Genomic DNA, 15,363 nt, shown 5'->3' with positions numbered 1-15,363 from the left:
TATCCAGGCCTACCAGCCTCGACAGCCTATACCTCACCAACGTGAAGGGTGGCTTCAGGTTCCGACATGTCGCCGACTCTGTCGACAGACAATTTGTCGACGAAATGACCAAGGCATCCACGAATTCCAACAGCTCTACTATACCACATACTTCACTACACATGGACCCCTCGTCACCACGATCACGACCGGATCCTATAACAAGTCGTGACCAGCTGCTGGGGCTCACTGATCACGGTGATGCCTTTGTTCAAGAACTGTCAAGAACTTCTTGCACACATGCACACGGGTTCGTGAAACGTGCGTGCGTTCTCGGGACACGTATAAGCACTACATAACAGCTTACCGCTTCTGGTGTTGGTAATACCCACGTTGCCATTGGCAGCGTTACCCAACCGTAAACAACTGGTTATATAACACATATGCGGCTCTTCAACATATATAAGTGTGCGAATAAAATTTAGACAAATCTTTAGCGTCATTTTGTAACGTGTCGCTCAGTAAAAAAAGGTTACGCCACAGTAACCTACCCGCCGCACACTTCGCATAACATCGACTCCCACGGTACGTGGGATCTGCAGAATTTTTTTTTGTATGTCAAGTATTCCAAGTCCATATCATACTCTACTGCAAAATAGAATTATCGGATTCTTGGCCGATCCCCAACGTTACTAGTAAGCGAACGGTTCCAAGAGTCTGCATCTACATTTACACATTGCATATGAGTTTTGGGAGCTCCTGCGTAGAAATAGCACGGTATAGGCGTTGCTGGATCTCGTATATCTACTAGTCGCCCTTGAGTGCAGTGCGGTTGAAGACTGGGCTAGTTGGTGCAGTCCTGATGACAAGGAAAACGAGAGCCTGTAGGAGTATCAATAATGGTCTTATTTTCATGCCCTTAGTTCAGGTACCTCTTTAGTTGATTGTTATAGCGAAACTACGGGGTGCAATGGCGCACAGATGAAAGCGCGAACATGACACTTTCGACCTCAAAGCGAGCAATATCAAGTGAATAAAACAATCGGAGTCCTGCTTCCAGCTCCAATCAGACTTTCGCTCGTTATGTCATCACAGGAGGGAGTAATTGACAGTACCTTGTGTTTATGCAGCCGAAGTGATTGCGTATCATAACTCGCCAACCACGCATTTCGGTGCTTTTTGGAAAGTGACGGGCTGCGCGACTCTGCAAGCGAGGATGTGGACTGCATCCTGCATGACCTTTTCTGCCAATAAACTGGTCGATGCTTTAAGTAGAAAGCATTGAACACATTGAAAAAAAAAAGGCTGCAACTATACGTTGGTCGTCCGAAGCGGACAATGCGTAATGACGATATCAGATTGCTACACTGACGACACTTCTTCGTTATTTATTTTGCGCAAGTTCCTTCTTGGTTTAAATGTACACAAGGAAGTAGGAGAAGCAAAAATCTTAACGGTGTAACGTAGCTACAACTACAAAGATCGCAATGATAACGCTACATGTGCACAGGCTGCATGCATACTCTAACACCAGCACACTGCGGTACATCATCTTTGGTTAAGAATAACAAATATCGTTGGCTCCAGCATGTGAAGACGCAATTTTAAGTTTTCGCACACAGGGAGGAGCGAACCCCCATCACCAGAATGCGTTACAGAATATCTCAGTCGAAGCATACGCAAAGCGCCGCACTCCGGCTTATATGTACGTTCTATACATAATGTAATCTATACACAATTGCTCTAAAGTTTCTCGCGTGGCGGTGTCACGTTCAGTCTTCTTTGTTCTTTACGATCGCGGTTGGGTATATATCACTAAAAAGTACCGCATTTCCGTGTGACAGTGGCTCAGCTCGATGCTATTGTGTTGCAGCAGAGCGCGCGCGCCCGCGGGCGTCAGTGCCGCTTCAGGACGTTGCACATCGACGTCCCGGACGCCATGTCGGTCGCGGGGGCGCAGCCGAACTCGTGCGCGAACTCGTCGACGTGGCGCAGTGCCGCGTTGACGCGATAGTGCGCGGGGAGCCACTGACCGCGGTGCTCGGCGTAGACGGTGTCCGCGGACTCGCAGTTATCCAGCGCGTAGTAAATAAAGAACAGGGCGTCCGAGCTGACGTTCGGCAGGTCCTGGAACCGGTAGTCGACCCGCCAGATGCGCCTCACGTTCAAGTTGTCGTCGAAGGCGCGAAGGGCGAGCTTGACGGCCGCCACGTGCTGTAGAAGGGCTCCCCTTGACTTGGCGGAGTCGATGGACACGGGGCCGCGCACGGAGGCCGGCAGCCGGCGCAGGTCGTCCTCGAAGCACGAGAGGAGGCGATCGAGCTGCCGTCTCGCGTCGTCGCCGAGCGTAATCGGGGCGTCCCGCTCGTAGATGTTTGGGAACAGCAGCTGCACAAGGGCGCGGTACAAGCGCACGGCCACCCTGCGACAGGGAGATTAACAGTAATAAGTGAATAATACAGGAAATTTACCTTTGCATTGGACTCTGCTCCACCGCACCGTGACGGCGTGGGTTTTGCCAAAAGCCCGCTCATGGGTTATCGTACATCGCATCGAGTTGTGAATGAAATGCTATAACCCATAGTACGCGACGTCGCACGGCCATTCCTGTGCTAAAGTGTAGAAACAAAGTTGAAATAAGGGTTACTCTGCCTTCATTGTCTCCATGCTTTCCCACAGAACGAACGCAAACAGATTAAATACTACAGCAGCCTGCATATGTTTATTATCACTCTCGAGTGGCCAACTGCATTTCAAATCCATAGACTATTTTACGTAAGACATATGGGCGCTGCCACTTTGGGCTGGTAAACGAATGTTTTCCTATTTTTATTGCGATAGCAACTATACGGACAGTCTCGGCTGGAAAATGTCCGTCCCCGTCGCCGTCTTTCACCGTATATGTATAAGTATGCATATATATAGAAAGGCCACAAAGAAAAATAATTAAGAAATTCTTTCCGACGCGCGGCATTGAACGGGTGACCTCTCGCTTTGCAGCCCGCCGCGTTAGACGTTAGGCCACGACAGCACCGTCTCTCAGCCTGCTAACGGCGAGCTATTTATATACACCATGTAATTCAGCATGCTTTCTTAGTGGCCACATAGATGGCGCGACGTGCGCGCGTGTTGCGCGCTTTAAAGATCGTCGCCCCGCCCCTGCGAACGCCGTTGCTGTTCGCTCTACAGGGCGTCGTCGCTTTCGTGCGCTTATCTCAAGGAAAGAAGGTGCGGCCGGTGGCGTGCTTCGCTTCGCTCGCTGCAGCGGCCGCGTTTGCGAAAGGAGCGCGCTGTTCAAACAGAAATAGGTAACAACTGTGACAATTACGGGTGAAAAACAGCGCTAAAAAGACGGGACAAGAAAGGACACGAGACCACGGCGCTGACTAACAACCAAATGTGCTTTATTCCTTCAGTCAGCATAAATATACTTCACCACTAACGTAATGAAAATACAGAAAACTCAGCCTGCGCAGACGCAGTAAGGCGATCAACGAGACATGAATTCTATCTCCTTCGGAAGGAGGGAAATCGAGGGGAAGCTTACACATGCCTCGCCGCTATTGTAGATGTGATAAGCTTCTGAAATGAGGCGCGCGCGCTCGTCATGGTATTTTGACAAGAAAGTGGTATCGTTAAAAGATGGATGGCAACCGCAACTGTTACAGTGAAGAGATAACTGACATGTCTCGTTGATCGCCTTACTGCGTCTGCACAGGCTGAGTTTTCTGTATTTTCATTACGTTAGTGGTGAAGTATATTTATGCTGACTGAAGGAATAAAGCACATTTGGTTGTTAGTCAGCGCCGTGGTCTCGTGTCCTTTCTTGTCTCGTCTTTTTAGCGCTGTTTTTCACCCGTAATCATGAACCAACCAGCCCAAATGCGTACCCTTCTACTGTGACAATTAGTTCGCGCTGGTCTTGTGTGTACCTGTTCGTTTGTTTTTATCTCGTGACGGGAACTGATAAGGTCAGGAAACGCCGAATGCGCCAACCCAACCGTTTTCATCTGTATACGCCCACCGTAGCGCTGGGATGCTATTCTGGACTTCCGCCATTTTCTGTCAAATTTGACGTAGGCGTGACGTGTACACAATGATGACACAAAGGCATGAAATGCTTGCGAAACGTGACGTGAAGGGGACATAAGATGCAAAGAAACGTGCACTTAAATAGTATTTTGTATCTGAAATTGTTAATGCAACAACAAAAAAATAAAAGATAAGTGAAGCATTTAGTTTTAAAGTTGTGAAGCAGACAATATCGTCTGCAATTTAGCGCCATATTTGGAGATGAGCGACAAAGCAATAGTAACTTCTTTAGCCAATAAGCGAGCCAGCCAAACCAGCGTCGACATTGCCGACATCGTTATTTCGCTGGTTGTTTTGTGTAGGTGTTCTGTGGTTATGTCGGCAGATCGCCGAACAGTGGGCCGCGATGTTGCATTTTTTTACCGATCGTCTCCGTATGGGGAGGGTGGTTTGCGACTTACTACCGGAGGTACGACGGTAGCCGTGACAGACGATGACAGAGCGCCTTTACCGCCTGGGCCCCAGCAGCAGGCCGCCGCCGGAGTGGCGGTGGATATGGCGAACTAAAGTGGCGGCAGCTCGAGCTCGAGGCGCGGAATGACAGTGCAGACAGGTAAGCTTGCGTTTCACTCGGGTGGTGTTGACGTTTCAGCTATGCACATGCTTATTGCAGGAGAACAGGCGGAGGGCCGTTCGATTTGCCGACGCACGTTTCGGTGGACGACGCCCGCATCGTTACATGCGCGTCGACCCCGTTAGAGTGTACTAGAACAGGGGAGTGCCCGGAACGAGCTTCGAAAAGTGAAGCCCAAACAGGGTCAATCCGCTTGTAGCGCTGCGATCGGTAGTCTGCAATGCGTCGTCGTTTAAGTGATGCGCGCGGCTCCGCCGAAATGGTGCAGGGGTAGTATGCCCGCTTCGCACTCAAAAGGCCCGGGTTCGAATCGCAGCTGCAGATGGTGGGTTTTTATTCTTAGCGTCACCTCTTGTAGCTGTATTGGTTTTCCTTTGTTTCTTAAAACTAGCTTAAGTTGGTACGTGTTGGTTAAAAAAGTAACGCAAAATGTGAAGTAAAATAAAAGAAATTTGAGAGCGAGCGCAGTTATTTGCAGCGCCACCACCCGGAATTGAACAAAAACGTAAAGTATGGCCTCCGAGATTTTTGCGAAGACGACACTCGAAACAGGATTTCACATTTTACGTTACTTTTTGGAGCAATACCTAGCAACGGAAGGTAGTTTCAAGAAAGATAGTAAAAAACCAACACATCTATAAAGGGTGACACTAAAAATAAAAACCCACCATCTACAAATGCGATTCGAACCCCGGCCTCCTGAGTGGGAAGCGGGCATTCTACCCCTGCGCCACTTTGCCGGAGCCGCGCGCAACTCTTAAACGACGACACATTGCAGACTACCGATCGCAGCGCTGCAGGTGGATTGACCCTGTTTGGGCTTCACTTTCTGTACGTTGGTGCTGCGGCCGTTCCGAGCACTCCCCTGTTCTAGTACACTTTAACCCCGTCTTGGGCTGCGGTGGCCCTTCGTTCCCAGGGCCCGCGGCGTCCAGAAGCGCTGCCGATAGTATAGAGATAAGGAGCTGCACAGCACCGGAAGTAATAATAATGCGCCTTCTGTTCCTTCTGTCTTTTTTGTTGCGTTGGCTGTTCTGCGTCTAGTTTATCATAAGTAATGTGCCAACTAGCCCAACAGCCAGCTGAGTTATTTATAACGTCTCCGATGCGCGAAGTATCTTCTTGAACTGTCGTGATCATTAAGATGGTGCTATATATTTTACTGAAGATGCGTAAGGACTGTAAGTAAAAGTTACAATCATGTAAATATACATAAGCAGAAGCAATAAGAGTTAAGTTTCAGGACCTCACGTTACGCGCGATCAGTTGAATGTGAAAAATAAAGTCTAGGCGAATCTCAATCCACAGAAGTGATGCATCTCCGAAGGTGTTAACTGTGGAAGGTACTTCCACGTTGCTTACAACATACGGATAAGAAGTGCATAATGGCCGCAGATAAAGAAGAGGAATTGTAGTATTTCACGCAGTTGATGTTACATTGGACTGGCAGCACTAAGAAGTGCACAAACTGCGTTCAAAGAGATGTCTTTTATGCAGATGTGCTTGTTTCAAAACTGGCATGGTACAATATTAGAGGCATCCTTTGTTGTTGTTGGCAGCAGTGAATGATAAGACAATGATGCAAGCAATGAGACAACTGCTTTTTATCATTGCAAGGATGATGAATTGACTCACAATGATGAATTGACAGAAGAAGATCAATTGACTCACAATACATTCTGAAATATCACGTATTACTCTTGCATGTAAACTTTTATGGTCCACCAGAGAAACCAGGACAGAAAGTAGCTACACAGTGCTGTGCCCACGTTGCCCCTTTCGGTACTGGTTCGTTTTGCGCCTATAAGCGTTTACATAGATTACCAACCACAGCAAGCTTGTGCTCTTGCATGTACGAGTGGCTACTACATGAATAGAGCTTTTGTACACACCTGCCAGACTCGTACGGTCATCACACGGGTTCACATTGTGAATAAAGTGCTGAAAACAATGCTGGGGAATGGCATTCAGTGTTGCATGCACTGCTGCAAAATAACACAGGCTGTTTACAGAGTCACTATGGTCTCAACAAACTAGTCCTGCTATGATTTGCGGCAGAAGCTGAGCATGCTTTTGCCTAACTGCTTGGTATAACTAGCATGCTCTCAATGAACGAACACAATGAATCTTTTGTCAGAATACAATTCTTACAAGAACACAAGTACAGGGGATAGGTATAGGATCGAACACAATGCAAGTGGCTACTTTGTCATGAGAAAAAGCAAGAGCTTCTTGTGTTTCACGTTTCTGTGCACATCTCGCAGGAATGTAGACCCAATTACATCGAGTCGTGCCCAGCTGTGAACCACTACAGAGCGTGATCCTGCCTTTGCCTACCTGCCTGGTACATGTCTACTGCAGCCGTATCGTCGATATTGTTGTTGTGAAGGTCCGGATCTTCTCATTCGAGTTTTTCAGTGCAAGGGATGTCGTCTGGCTCGGGCAGCTGCTCCCAAACACCGAGGTTGTGAAGCACGACACAAACTGCGATGATCTTCGACGTGAAGAGTGAGCCATAGTACAGTGTTCTGTACCTCTGCAAGCACTGAAAGTGGGCCTTGAGGACTCCAGTGCACAGTTATACGACACACCGCAGTGAAGAGTGGGTGCGGTGGAATCGAGCAGCAGAGGATCCTGCAGGATGTGCTCCAGGGATGGGGTTAAGCAGCCAAGGTTGAAGCGAGTATGCACTATCACCTGTGGAGGACAGTGTTCCAATTAGCATAATATGAATGTATACTTGAATATGTACTATTCTTTCCTCACTTCTTTTAACTTATTCGAAGACATCATGTCACTTATTTGCACTGCTTCCCTTTTTTTACAGCTAGGCATATTGACAGAATTGCTTGTCTGGTTAGGTTACATAATTACGGCTTTTGAAATGCTCCAACGAAAAAATGGCTTTATTTCCACGTGGTTTGGAATCAATTCAATTCCTTCGTCAGGAGGAATGACAACGAAGCTACTGAACTGCAACATTTAACTTCTTTCATAGAAAAGAAGGGGCGAGTGACAGAAGGCACATCTTCTTTGGTGGTAAGGGGGTTGTGCTTTCTTTTGATTGCATGGGACTGATGTGCGGCTGCAGACGGTCAGCACACTCAAGGCTTGGTTTCCCTTAGTTTTTTTCTTTTGTGCTTAGGCCGTCAATGAAAAGTGACAGCAGGTTTCTTTTGCAACCGTTTGAGTTGTTTTTTAGTGCTTTTTATGAACCATGACTGGAAATACCTTTGAGTTGTCAGTTGACTTATTTTATTGCTATATAGCACATGGCTGTGCTTGCTTATTTGTATTTTTTATACAAGTTGTCCTTTCTACACATAATTGTATTTATGTATGTACAACATCTATGGCAGTTGCATTTGATGTATTCTTTTTTTAACATAGCCTCAGGGTGTAGCATTTTCTGTATCATCGCATGCTTACTATTTATTATTTCACCACTTTATAATAAAGGATCATACAATGTCTTCATGAAAGTTTATTTCACGTTTGACCTTTCTATTGTACTAGTAGTCTTTCCCATGACCATAGAAAGACAAGTTGCAATTATACACTGAGAGCAAGTCGGATTATTGTGTGCCGCCTCGGGTCTCAGTATGACTTGTTTTCTCAAATGTGTGCATGAGAGAATTTTCATTCAAGGGAACACGAGTGCCACAAAAGTAGATAGTGTTCGACCAAGGTAGCTGCCAGTAATAACATACGGGGCAGAAATTTGGACAAAGTGACTTGAGTAGTTAAGAACCATGCAGCGTGTAATAAAATTACCATGAATAATGTTTTTGCCACACTAAGACACCACACAAGCATTCTCACGCTTGCATACCAAGCAGCTATTCACCAACCTGGCCACGGCGTCCACTGCCCAGTCCTCGCTCACGGTGGATGTCTTCCACATAAAGGCGCCGTGCACGGGCCTCGACTGCGAGGGCAGTCATCGGCAGGGTTGGTCACATAGCTGCAGAGTGTTGTTTGCATTGGAAGGAAGTCGGCAACAGCAATACAACCAGCTACATGCAGAACAACTGTATCTGTGTGGTCCAACGCACTTATTTCTCTCGAGTTGCTTTCGGAGCGCAGCTTCGACAGCTGTATCTTTCATTTCATATGTGGCAGTTACTGCATGTCTGCATATCACTGTTTATGAAATTAGAGCGCAATCAGCACGTTTGATTTCGTTTCATGCATTATTTTTCCTAAAAGCTGCCACGATCAAATATGAAGCTCGATGAACTTTTTATGGCGTCAAGTCACCCCTGCCAAAACTAAATAGTGACGGAAACTCCGTTTACCGCGACTACTGCGTTCTTTTCTATCACTGCAGTTGGAGCCACGGCAAATGTCGTTAAAATACTGGAGAGTGGCGAAAAGCTGTCTTTCACGTTCCTCCTTTGCATTCTACTAACGGCATGCGCGAGATTGAATACGATGAAATTTGTTCTCACCACCATGACGCTGAGGGCGTAAAAGTTCTTGCGGCAAAAGTAAGCAGCCTTGTTGCCATCGTCCTTTTCATACGGCGCACTTATGCACACGAACGTGTCGTCGACCACCTCAACGCAGCCTTCAAATCTTGCATCTATGTGGACAAAGCCTTCCTTTTGGCAGGGAGGGAGATCCACTCGTTGCCGAGGCGCTCGACGATCGCTTCCATGACAGCATGAATCGTGAGACCCAAGCTGGACTAGCTCGTCGCCACGTCCTCGTTGTTCGCGATCGCGTCGTGGTATCTGCCGGTGGCGAACAAGCGAAGGGCGCAAAGCACTTGTAGCTCAACAGAAACAACAACGGTCGGGGGTGTTCTCGTGTCCGTACGCCGCCTCTCCAGGTCCTGGCGAAGCTCCCCGCACAGCCATCGCACAATGTCTTTCGTCAGCCGGTACCACAGTTGAAACAATTGATCGGTCATCACAAAAACATCGCAGTACTAGCGGAATTCTCTTTCTTCCTGCAGCTCCAGCCACTACACGACAAAGGGCAGCGCCATTTTTCTTCGCTTATCTAGCGTTCTCTTGCGGCGAGAACCGTAACTTCGAACAAGCCAAACTAAATAACAACCTTTTATTTTTACAAGCAAGCTTCATGTACAACACCTTACAATATTACTGACCGAAAACGTGCTTGTAAAGTAACTCACGGAATGACATCGACACATACGTATGTGAGGCTGCACATCGAACAAGACTCAATTTACAACAATATGGCGGCCAATTTTGGGCACTTCATCGTTCTCACATTTTAAGCTGGAAATTTGGCAGGATGCGACGTCACGCAACGTCATATTGACGCTACAAAGAGTGAGGTCCTGTGACGCAATGGGCGCCATAAGTGCAATGTCCAATCGTGTTGCAGACATGGTTGCTCTTCGTTAAGCGAGCAGTAGTTTCGATTAACCGCAATTAGATCGTAGGCACAGCTTAGTACCATATTTCGGTTTCGTTGTTCAACCCAAACCTTTATTTCTACACGGCAGGGTACGGCGAAGCGTTACTTCGGAAACAATTAACTATTTTTTGTCACGTTACGTCATCGCGGATTCCTGTGTCGTAACGCCATTGCAGCGCCACAATACGAACGACCTCGCGTGACCAATAAAATCAGCAACATGGCAGAATTTGAAAACATGGCGGAATCTGACAATGTCCAGAATAGCACCCCTGTTCGTTTAGTTGTTTGATGTAAAAAGCAGCAACCGAAACCCACCGGTAAGATAGTCTGTAGTGTTGGCATGCGGTCCCACGGCATCAGCTTACGCTGGACGATGCTCGATGATTTCTACGTAATGACAAAGCTGAATATCAGATGTGCCGGTGTACCGGTTGCAACGGCAACCTTAAAACGTGAGCACCTTGGCATACCGGGACCACAGGTAAGGGGAGTTGCTTCTGACTGGCGCAATATGGTATAAAAGCCGAGTCCTTACGCGCGATTACCGCAGAGCTCACCTGGACAGGTGGAAGGCGAACACAGTAGCGTTGCTCGGCACAGATGTATTGAAGAGTGCCATGGAGACATGCACCAACTGCCGCATCACCTCGTAGTCTGGAACCGTGGCGAGTTCGGAGCGCGGCTCGCCGCTCTGTGCAAGCACGTCTCGGCCGCTCCTGAGGATCGCCTGCAGCCGCTTCTGCTCCTGCAGCATGGACACCTGGTGGAAGAAGCGCAGCGGGTGCTCGCTTCGTCGAGGTATCTCGTTTGGGGCCGGAGCGCACGGTTCCGAATACCCGGTAGACAGAGCCGCCATGCGGTTCCTCTTGAGCCGGTAGCGCACGACGAGCGCCGACAACTCGTCGATCCAGGCAACCAGATCGTGGTGGTGGCCGAACGAAGACTGCAGTCGCGCGAGCCAGTCGGACAGGGGCAGGACGGCGCCCCACATACCGCGCAGCTGGGTGGCCGCCTTGGCGAAGCAGCCCGGCAGCAACTGCTGAACCGCCAGCAGGCAAAACGTCTTGGTCTGCGACACGTCCGGCAGGGTGCGGTCGAGCACGTCCTTGGCGAAAATCTGCCGGAAACTGGCGAACTTTTCTGGGAAGAAAGGCGCCATCTTTGCGAGCGCCACGAAGCCCAAGTAGTTGGCCACGGCGTGCGCCGGCAGTTCCTGCATGGCTTCCGTCAAGTAGTTGCGCACGTAGTCGGTGGACTTGAGCACCACTTCGGTCGTGCCGTCGATCGCGATTATGCCACCGAAGACACGCTCGAGAAACTGCGTGTAGCCGTGGTCCAGGTCAATGAGCTTGATCAGCGTGTAGGACAGAGGACCGCTGTCCGGTCTGGCTGCAATCGCGGGAGACGAACCGACTCTTATAAATACCCTCATGACTTCTTCGACGTTCTTCTTGCTGGAGGCCGCGGAGAACCTGGTCATGAGCTCCGTGAGTGCTGCGCTGAACAAATGTATCACGGCAGGTCTGGACGCGTCGTTACAGGAGAAGAGCAGCCGAGGGTTGTCAAGTTCGATAGACGCGGTTTCTAGCGCCTTGGGGCTGACGCCAATGCTCACGGACGTCAAAGCAGCCACGTTGAGGTCACGCACTAGTTCTCCCGCGAATGTCCACGCCACCGAAGTCGTGACTGCGTCAGGTTTGAGGACCGGCCACTCCTTGATTACCCAGTCGCGGAAGAATTGCCGGGCTACTCCGACGACCGTGTCGCCATCCTGTCCGACCTGGTCCCGTCTCAGGCAGTTTTCGTAGAGACCGGCGGCTACTCTGACGTCCGTGTCCGGAACGCCCAGAAGCAAGGGTTCAAGACTGAGCAGGAGTTTGTCCTGCAGCATTGTGTCCACGGACTGGACGCCACCAGCTCCCGCGCCCGGAACCGGATGAATTTTATTCCAGCCATCGCAGACGTACTCATAAAAGTTGTCACAGGGATTTTTGTTTGCACTGAGAAGCGACTTAATGTACCCTGCTTCGGCTTTGCAGACGTCGCTGGAACAATAGTATATCTTTGAATACGGCGGCAGAAATGTTACCGGGGTGCTGCTGCTAGTACTGCTAGTAGTGGTTGTCACGGCCTCTTTCTCGTGCCAGATGAAGGCCGCCAACAGACCAAGAATGATCAAGGCAGTCAGGCAAACGCAACACAGAATTAGCGGAGACGTTTTCCTCTGGGCGTAATGCTCGGACGGCGCGCGATGCTTGGATGGCAACTGGACGCCTTTCTTTTTTGCCTGGCGATACGAGGCTGTAGGTTTGCTTGGTTCTTTCCACTTTCTCTTGGACTTCTTCCGGGCAGGCTTCGCATCGGATGTTTGGTCGTCCTCTTTCGCTGTGCTCTCGCTCCCTTCTTTTGCCGTCTTCCGCGCACATCGGCACTTGTGCTTTTTCTTCGGTTTTTGCCGAAGCGGCTTTATCTCGGGCGATTTCTCCTCGACTTTTTTCAAGGCATCCGCCTTCGCTTTCGCCTTCTCCTTACGCTTGGACATCACCCTGCGCTTTCTTCGCTCGTACTGTGACGATGTTTCGTCTTTGTGCTTGGCGCACTTATGCCTGCCTTGAGCCTTGCGCGTTCCTACGCTCTTGACCATCGCTCTGAAATTTCTTATTGGATGCGAAACCGGCTCTTGTTTTGGTACATCAGGTGGCGGTTTCGGAGGCTCTTCCTTCTTCGCCGGTGGGGGTGTAACTTCTTCTGGCGGTGGTTTCGGAGGCTCTTCTTTTTTCGGTGGTGGGGGTGGTTTCGTTTCTTCAGGTGGCGCGGGGGGCTGTTTGACCGGTACGACAGGGGATTTTTGCTCGATCACCGGAACAAGAGACTTCGAATCAGGAACGCGAAGCGGGTGCACAGTTTCCTCCTCTTTCGGTTGTTCCGGCGGCTCCTCGGGTTCGTTCATTTGGACACATGCTTTGTAGGGACGGCATGCAACCGGCGGTTCGGCTGGCCCGGGTGGCCTTGTCTCGGGTTCTGGTTTGACCTCCAACTTCACGCCAGTCTCGGCGTCGGCAGAAGCCCGTTTTGCTGGCGTTGTAGTTGGCTTTGGGATAACAGCTTTTGACTCTCCTTGACTGGTGGTGCGCACAACGGCGCGAATGACAATTTGCGACGATGGTGGACGCCTTTCGCCGCCAGATGGCTTGGCGTTGGAAGCTTTCTCAGCATTCTTGACAGCATTCTCACGCTCCTGTACAGCAGCCTGTGGGGCTATCGTAGCTATCGAATGTCGTCTCGGAATGATCGCCTGCGACGGGAGCTTTTGAGGGGTAGGCTTCGCTTGCGGTGCTATGACGGGCGTCGCTACAGCCGCCGGTTTCGGCGGTTCAGCCTTCGCGTGCGCCGACGCTACCTCGCTCAATGGCTTGGCGGTGGTAGTTCCAGGTTGACTTTTTTCAGATGCGGCTGCAGTGGTAGCGGCCGGAGCGGGTTCCGCTGGGGCCGCTTTGACAACACTTGCGTGTTCTGGTGGCACTGCTGTGGCTGGCTTCGACACTGTCTGCTGAGAATGTTTTGCTGAAGGGATGGCTGATGATGGTTTCTTGACATCTATCACAGCGCTATGTTCGGCCGATTGCTGTGGCTTGACAACTGTTGAACTCGCACCCTTTAATATGCCCGCTGGAACTTTACTCACTGGTTTTGAAGATGCTGAAGACATTGAGGAATGGACATCTGAAGGCGTTTTTTCAGCCTTCAATGAGCTTGGTACAACATGTATCGCTGGTTTGAGCACCTCCCTCTTTGGGGTGGCAATGGTTAATGGTGTTTTTTCAGCTGTTGGCATGGTCGCTTCAGCATGCATTCCTTGTATGACAGGTGCGGTAACTACTTCTTTTGAAGGCTTTGCCGCAGGAACAACGGACAACACTTTTTCAGCCTTCGCGGAGCTAGGTACAGCGTGTACCGCTGGTTTGACCGCCTCCGTTGGGGTGGAAGCAGCTGATGGTGTTTTTTCAGCTACTGGGGCAGTCGCTTCAGCACGCGCTCCTTGTTTCGCAGGTGTCAAAACCGCTTCTTTTGCCCTAGGAACAACTGACGGCGCAATTTCAGCCTTCGAGGAGCCCTCTTGCACATGTGCCACGGGTTTGGCAGGTGTCGAAGCTACCTCCTTTGAAAGCTTTGCTTTAGATTGAGCGGCTGGCGGTTTTTCGTCTTTCGTAGCACCCAATTTGTCGTGTGCATCGAGGTTGGCTGGTGCTTTTATCACTTCCTTTGAAGCCTTTCTGACAGAAGAGGCGGATGTTGGTTTCTCAGTCTTAGCAGCACTCGCTATAGCATGCGCTGCCGGTTTAACAGGTGTTGTAGCCTCTTTTGAAGCGTTCCTGGTAAGGGATGCGGACGGGGGTTTTTCAGCCTTAGCTGTAGTCGCTTCAGCGTGTGCCGCTGGCTTTGCAGGAGTCGAAGCCGTTTCCAGTGTAGGCTTAAAAGCTCGTCCGACTGAAGGTACTTGTTCAGTAACAGCCTCCTTTGAAGTCTTTCCTTCCTGAGGCGTGGCTGATTGCTTCTCGTTCTTTTTAGCGCTCGCATCAGCATGCGTTGCTGGTTTCACCGGGGCAGCAACTGGCTCCTTTGAAGCCTTTGCGGTTGGCAGTGCAAGGGCTGCGGTTTTTTCCTCCGCTGTTTTTTGCGGTTCTTTTCCAGTCTTGGCTTGTTCTGGCAGAGGAGCCGTCTTTATGGTTGCCTCAGGCTTTGGTGGTTGAGGTTGGCTTTTTCCTGGTGGCGCCACCATCGAACGTTTAGGGGTTGTCGCTGCTGTGGGGCCTTTTGCTTGGTCAAGTTTGGCACCTGCTGGTTTAGTGACTGCTGGAGCAGTTTCCTTCGGCAATGCTTTTGACGGGGCAGCTGTTCCTACTTTCGGAGTCTCAGTTGGCGCAATGGAGGCACGCTTGGAGTGAAGCTGCGGCGTCTTTGTTGGCGGCGCGGGGCTGAAATCCCAGAGCATCGTCTCTCGGATGTTTCCGTGCCCGGTTGACATTGAGATTATGCGCATGCCTGGAGGGGCTGGTGGAAGAGGCTTTGAAGGAGCTGCAACTTTCAACGTGTCACACGGCTTTCTAGTTATATTAATGGACGAATCGTGTATGTGTATTGGCGCAGTTTTCGCAGGACCACGGGACGCAACCCGAGCCTTGGTAGCCGAGACTCGCCGAGGGCCGGGCCCGCCCGACGTGCCCTTGACGTCAATGGCAAATGATCTAGCAGCTGGGGCACCCGCGGCTATCTTTGCCATGGGTGCGGGGACTTCTTTTTCGGTGATCAAGGGCTTTGCTCGC

The 15,363-nt window shown here is 50.1% G+C and overlaps 2 protein-coding genes across 3 annotated transcripts in view; both read right to left on the bottom strand.

Annotated features, from left to right (window-relative positions):
- LOC119374136 (26S proteasome regulatory subunit 10B) overlaps positions 1-15,363 on the bottom strand; it is a 398,774-nt gene that overhangs the window by 89,912 nt on the left and 293,499 nt on the right. The gene's annotated exons all lie outside the window — the stretch shown is intronic.
- LOC125760401 (uncharacterized) lies at positions 1,623-12,133 on the bottom strand. The gene is made up of 2 exons (XM_049420450.1): positions 10,597-12,133; positions 1,623-2,401 (listed from the first exon to the last, which is right to left on the bottom strand). The coding sequence occupies exons 1-2, from the start codon at positions 11,928-11,930 to the stop codon at positions 1,876-1,878; spliced, it is 1,860 nt and encodes a 619-aa protein (XP_049276407.1). The 5' UTR covers positions 11,931-12,133; the 3' UTR covers positions 1,623-1,875.

Source organism: Rhipicephalus sanguineus, chromosome 11, assembly GCF_013339695.2.
Source record: "Rhipicephalus sanguineus isolate Rsan-2018 chromosome 11, BIME_Rsan_1.4, whole genome shotgun sequence".
Classification (NCBI taxonomy): Eukaryota; Metazoa; Arthropoda; class Arachnida; order Ixodida; family Ixodidae; genus Rhipicephalus; species Rhipicephalus sanguineus.
The sequence above is the reverse complement of the archived record's forward strand: the minus strand, read 5'-3'. Positions and strand labels throughout refer to the sequence as shown.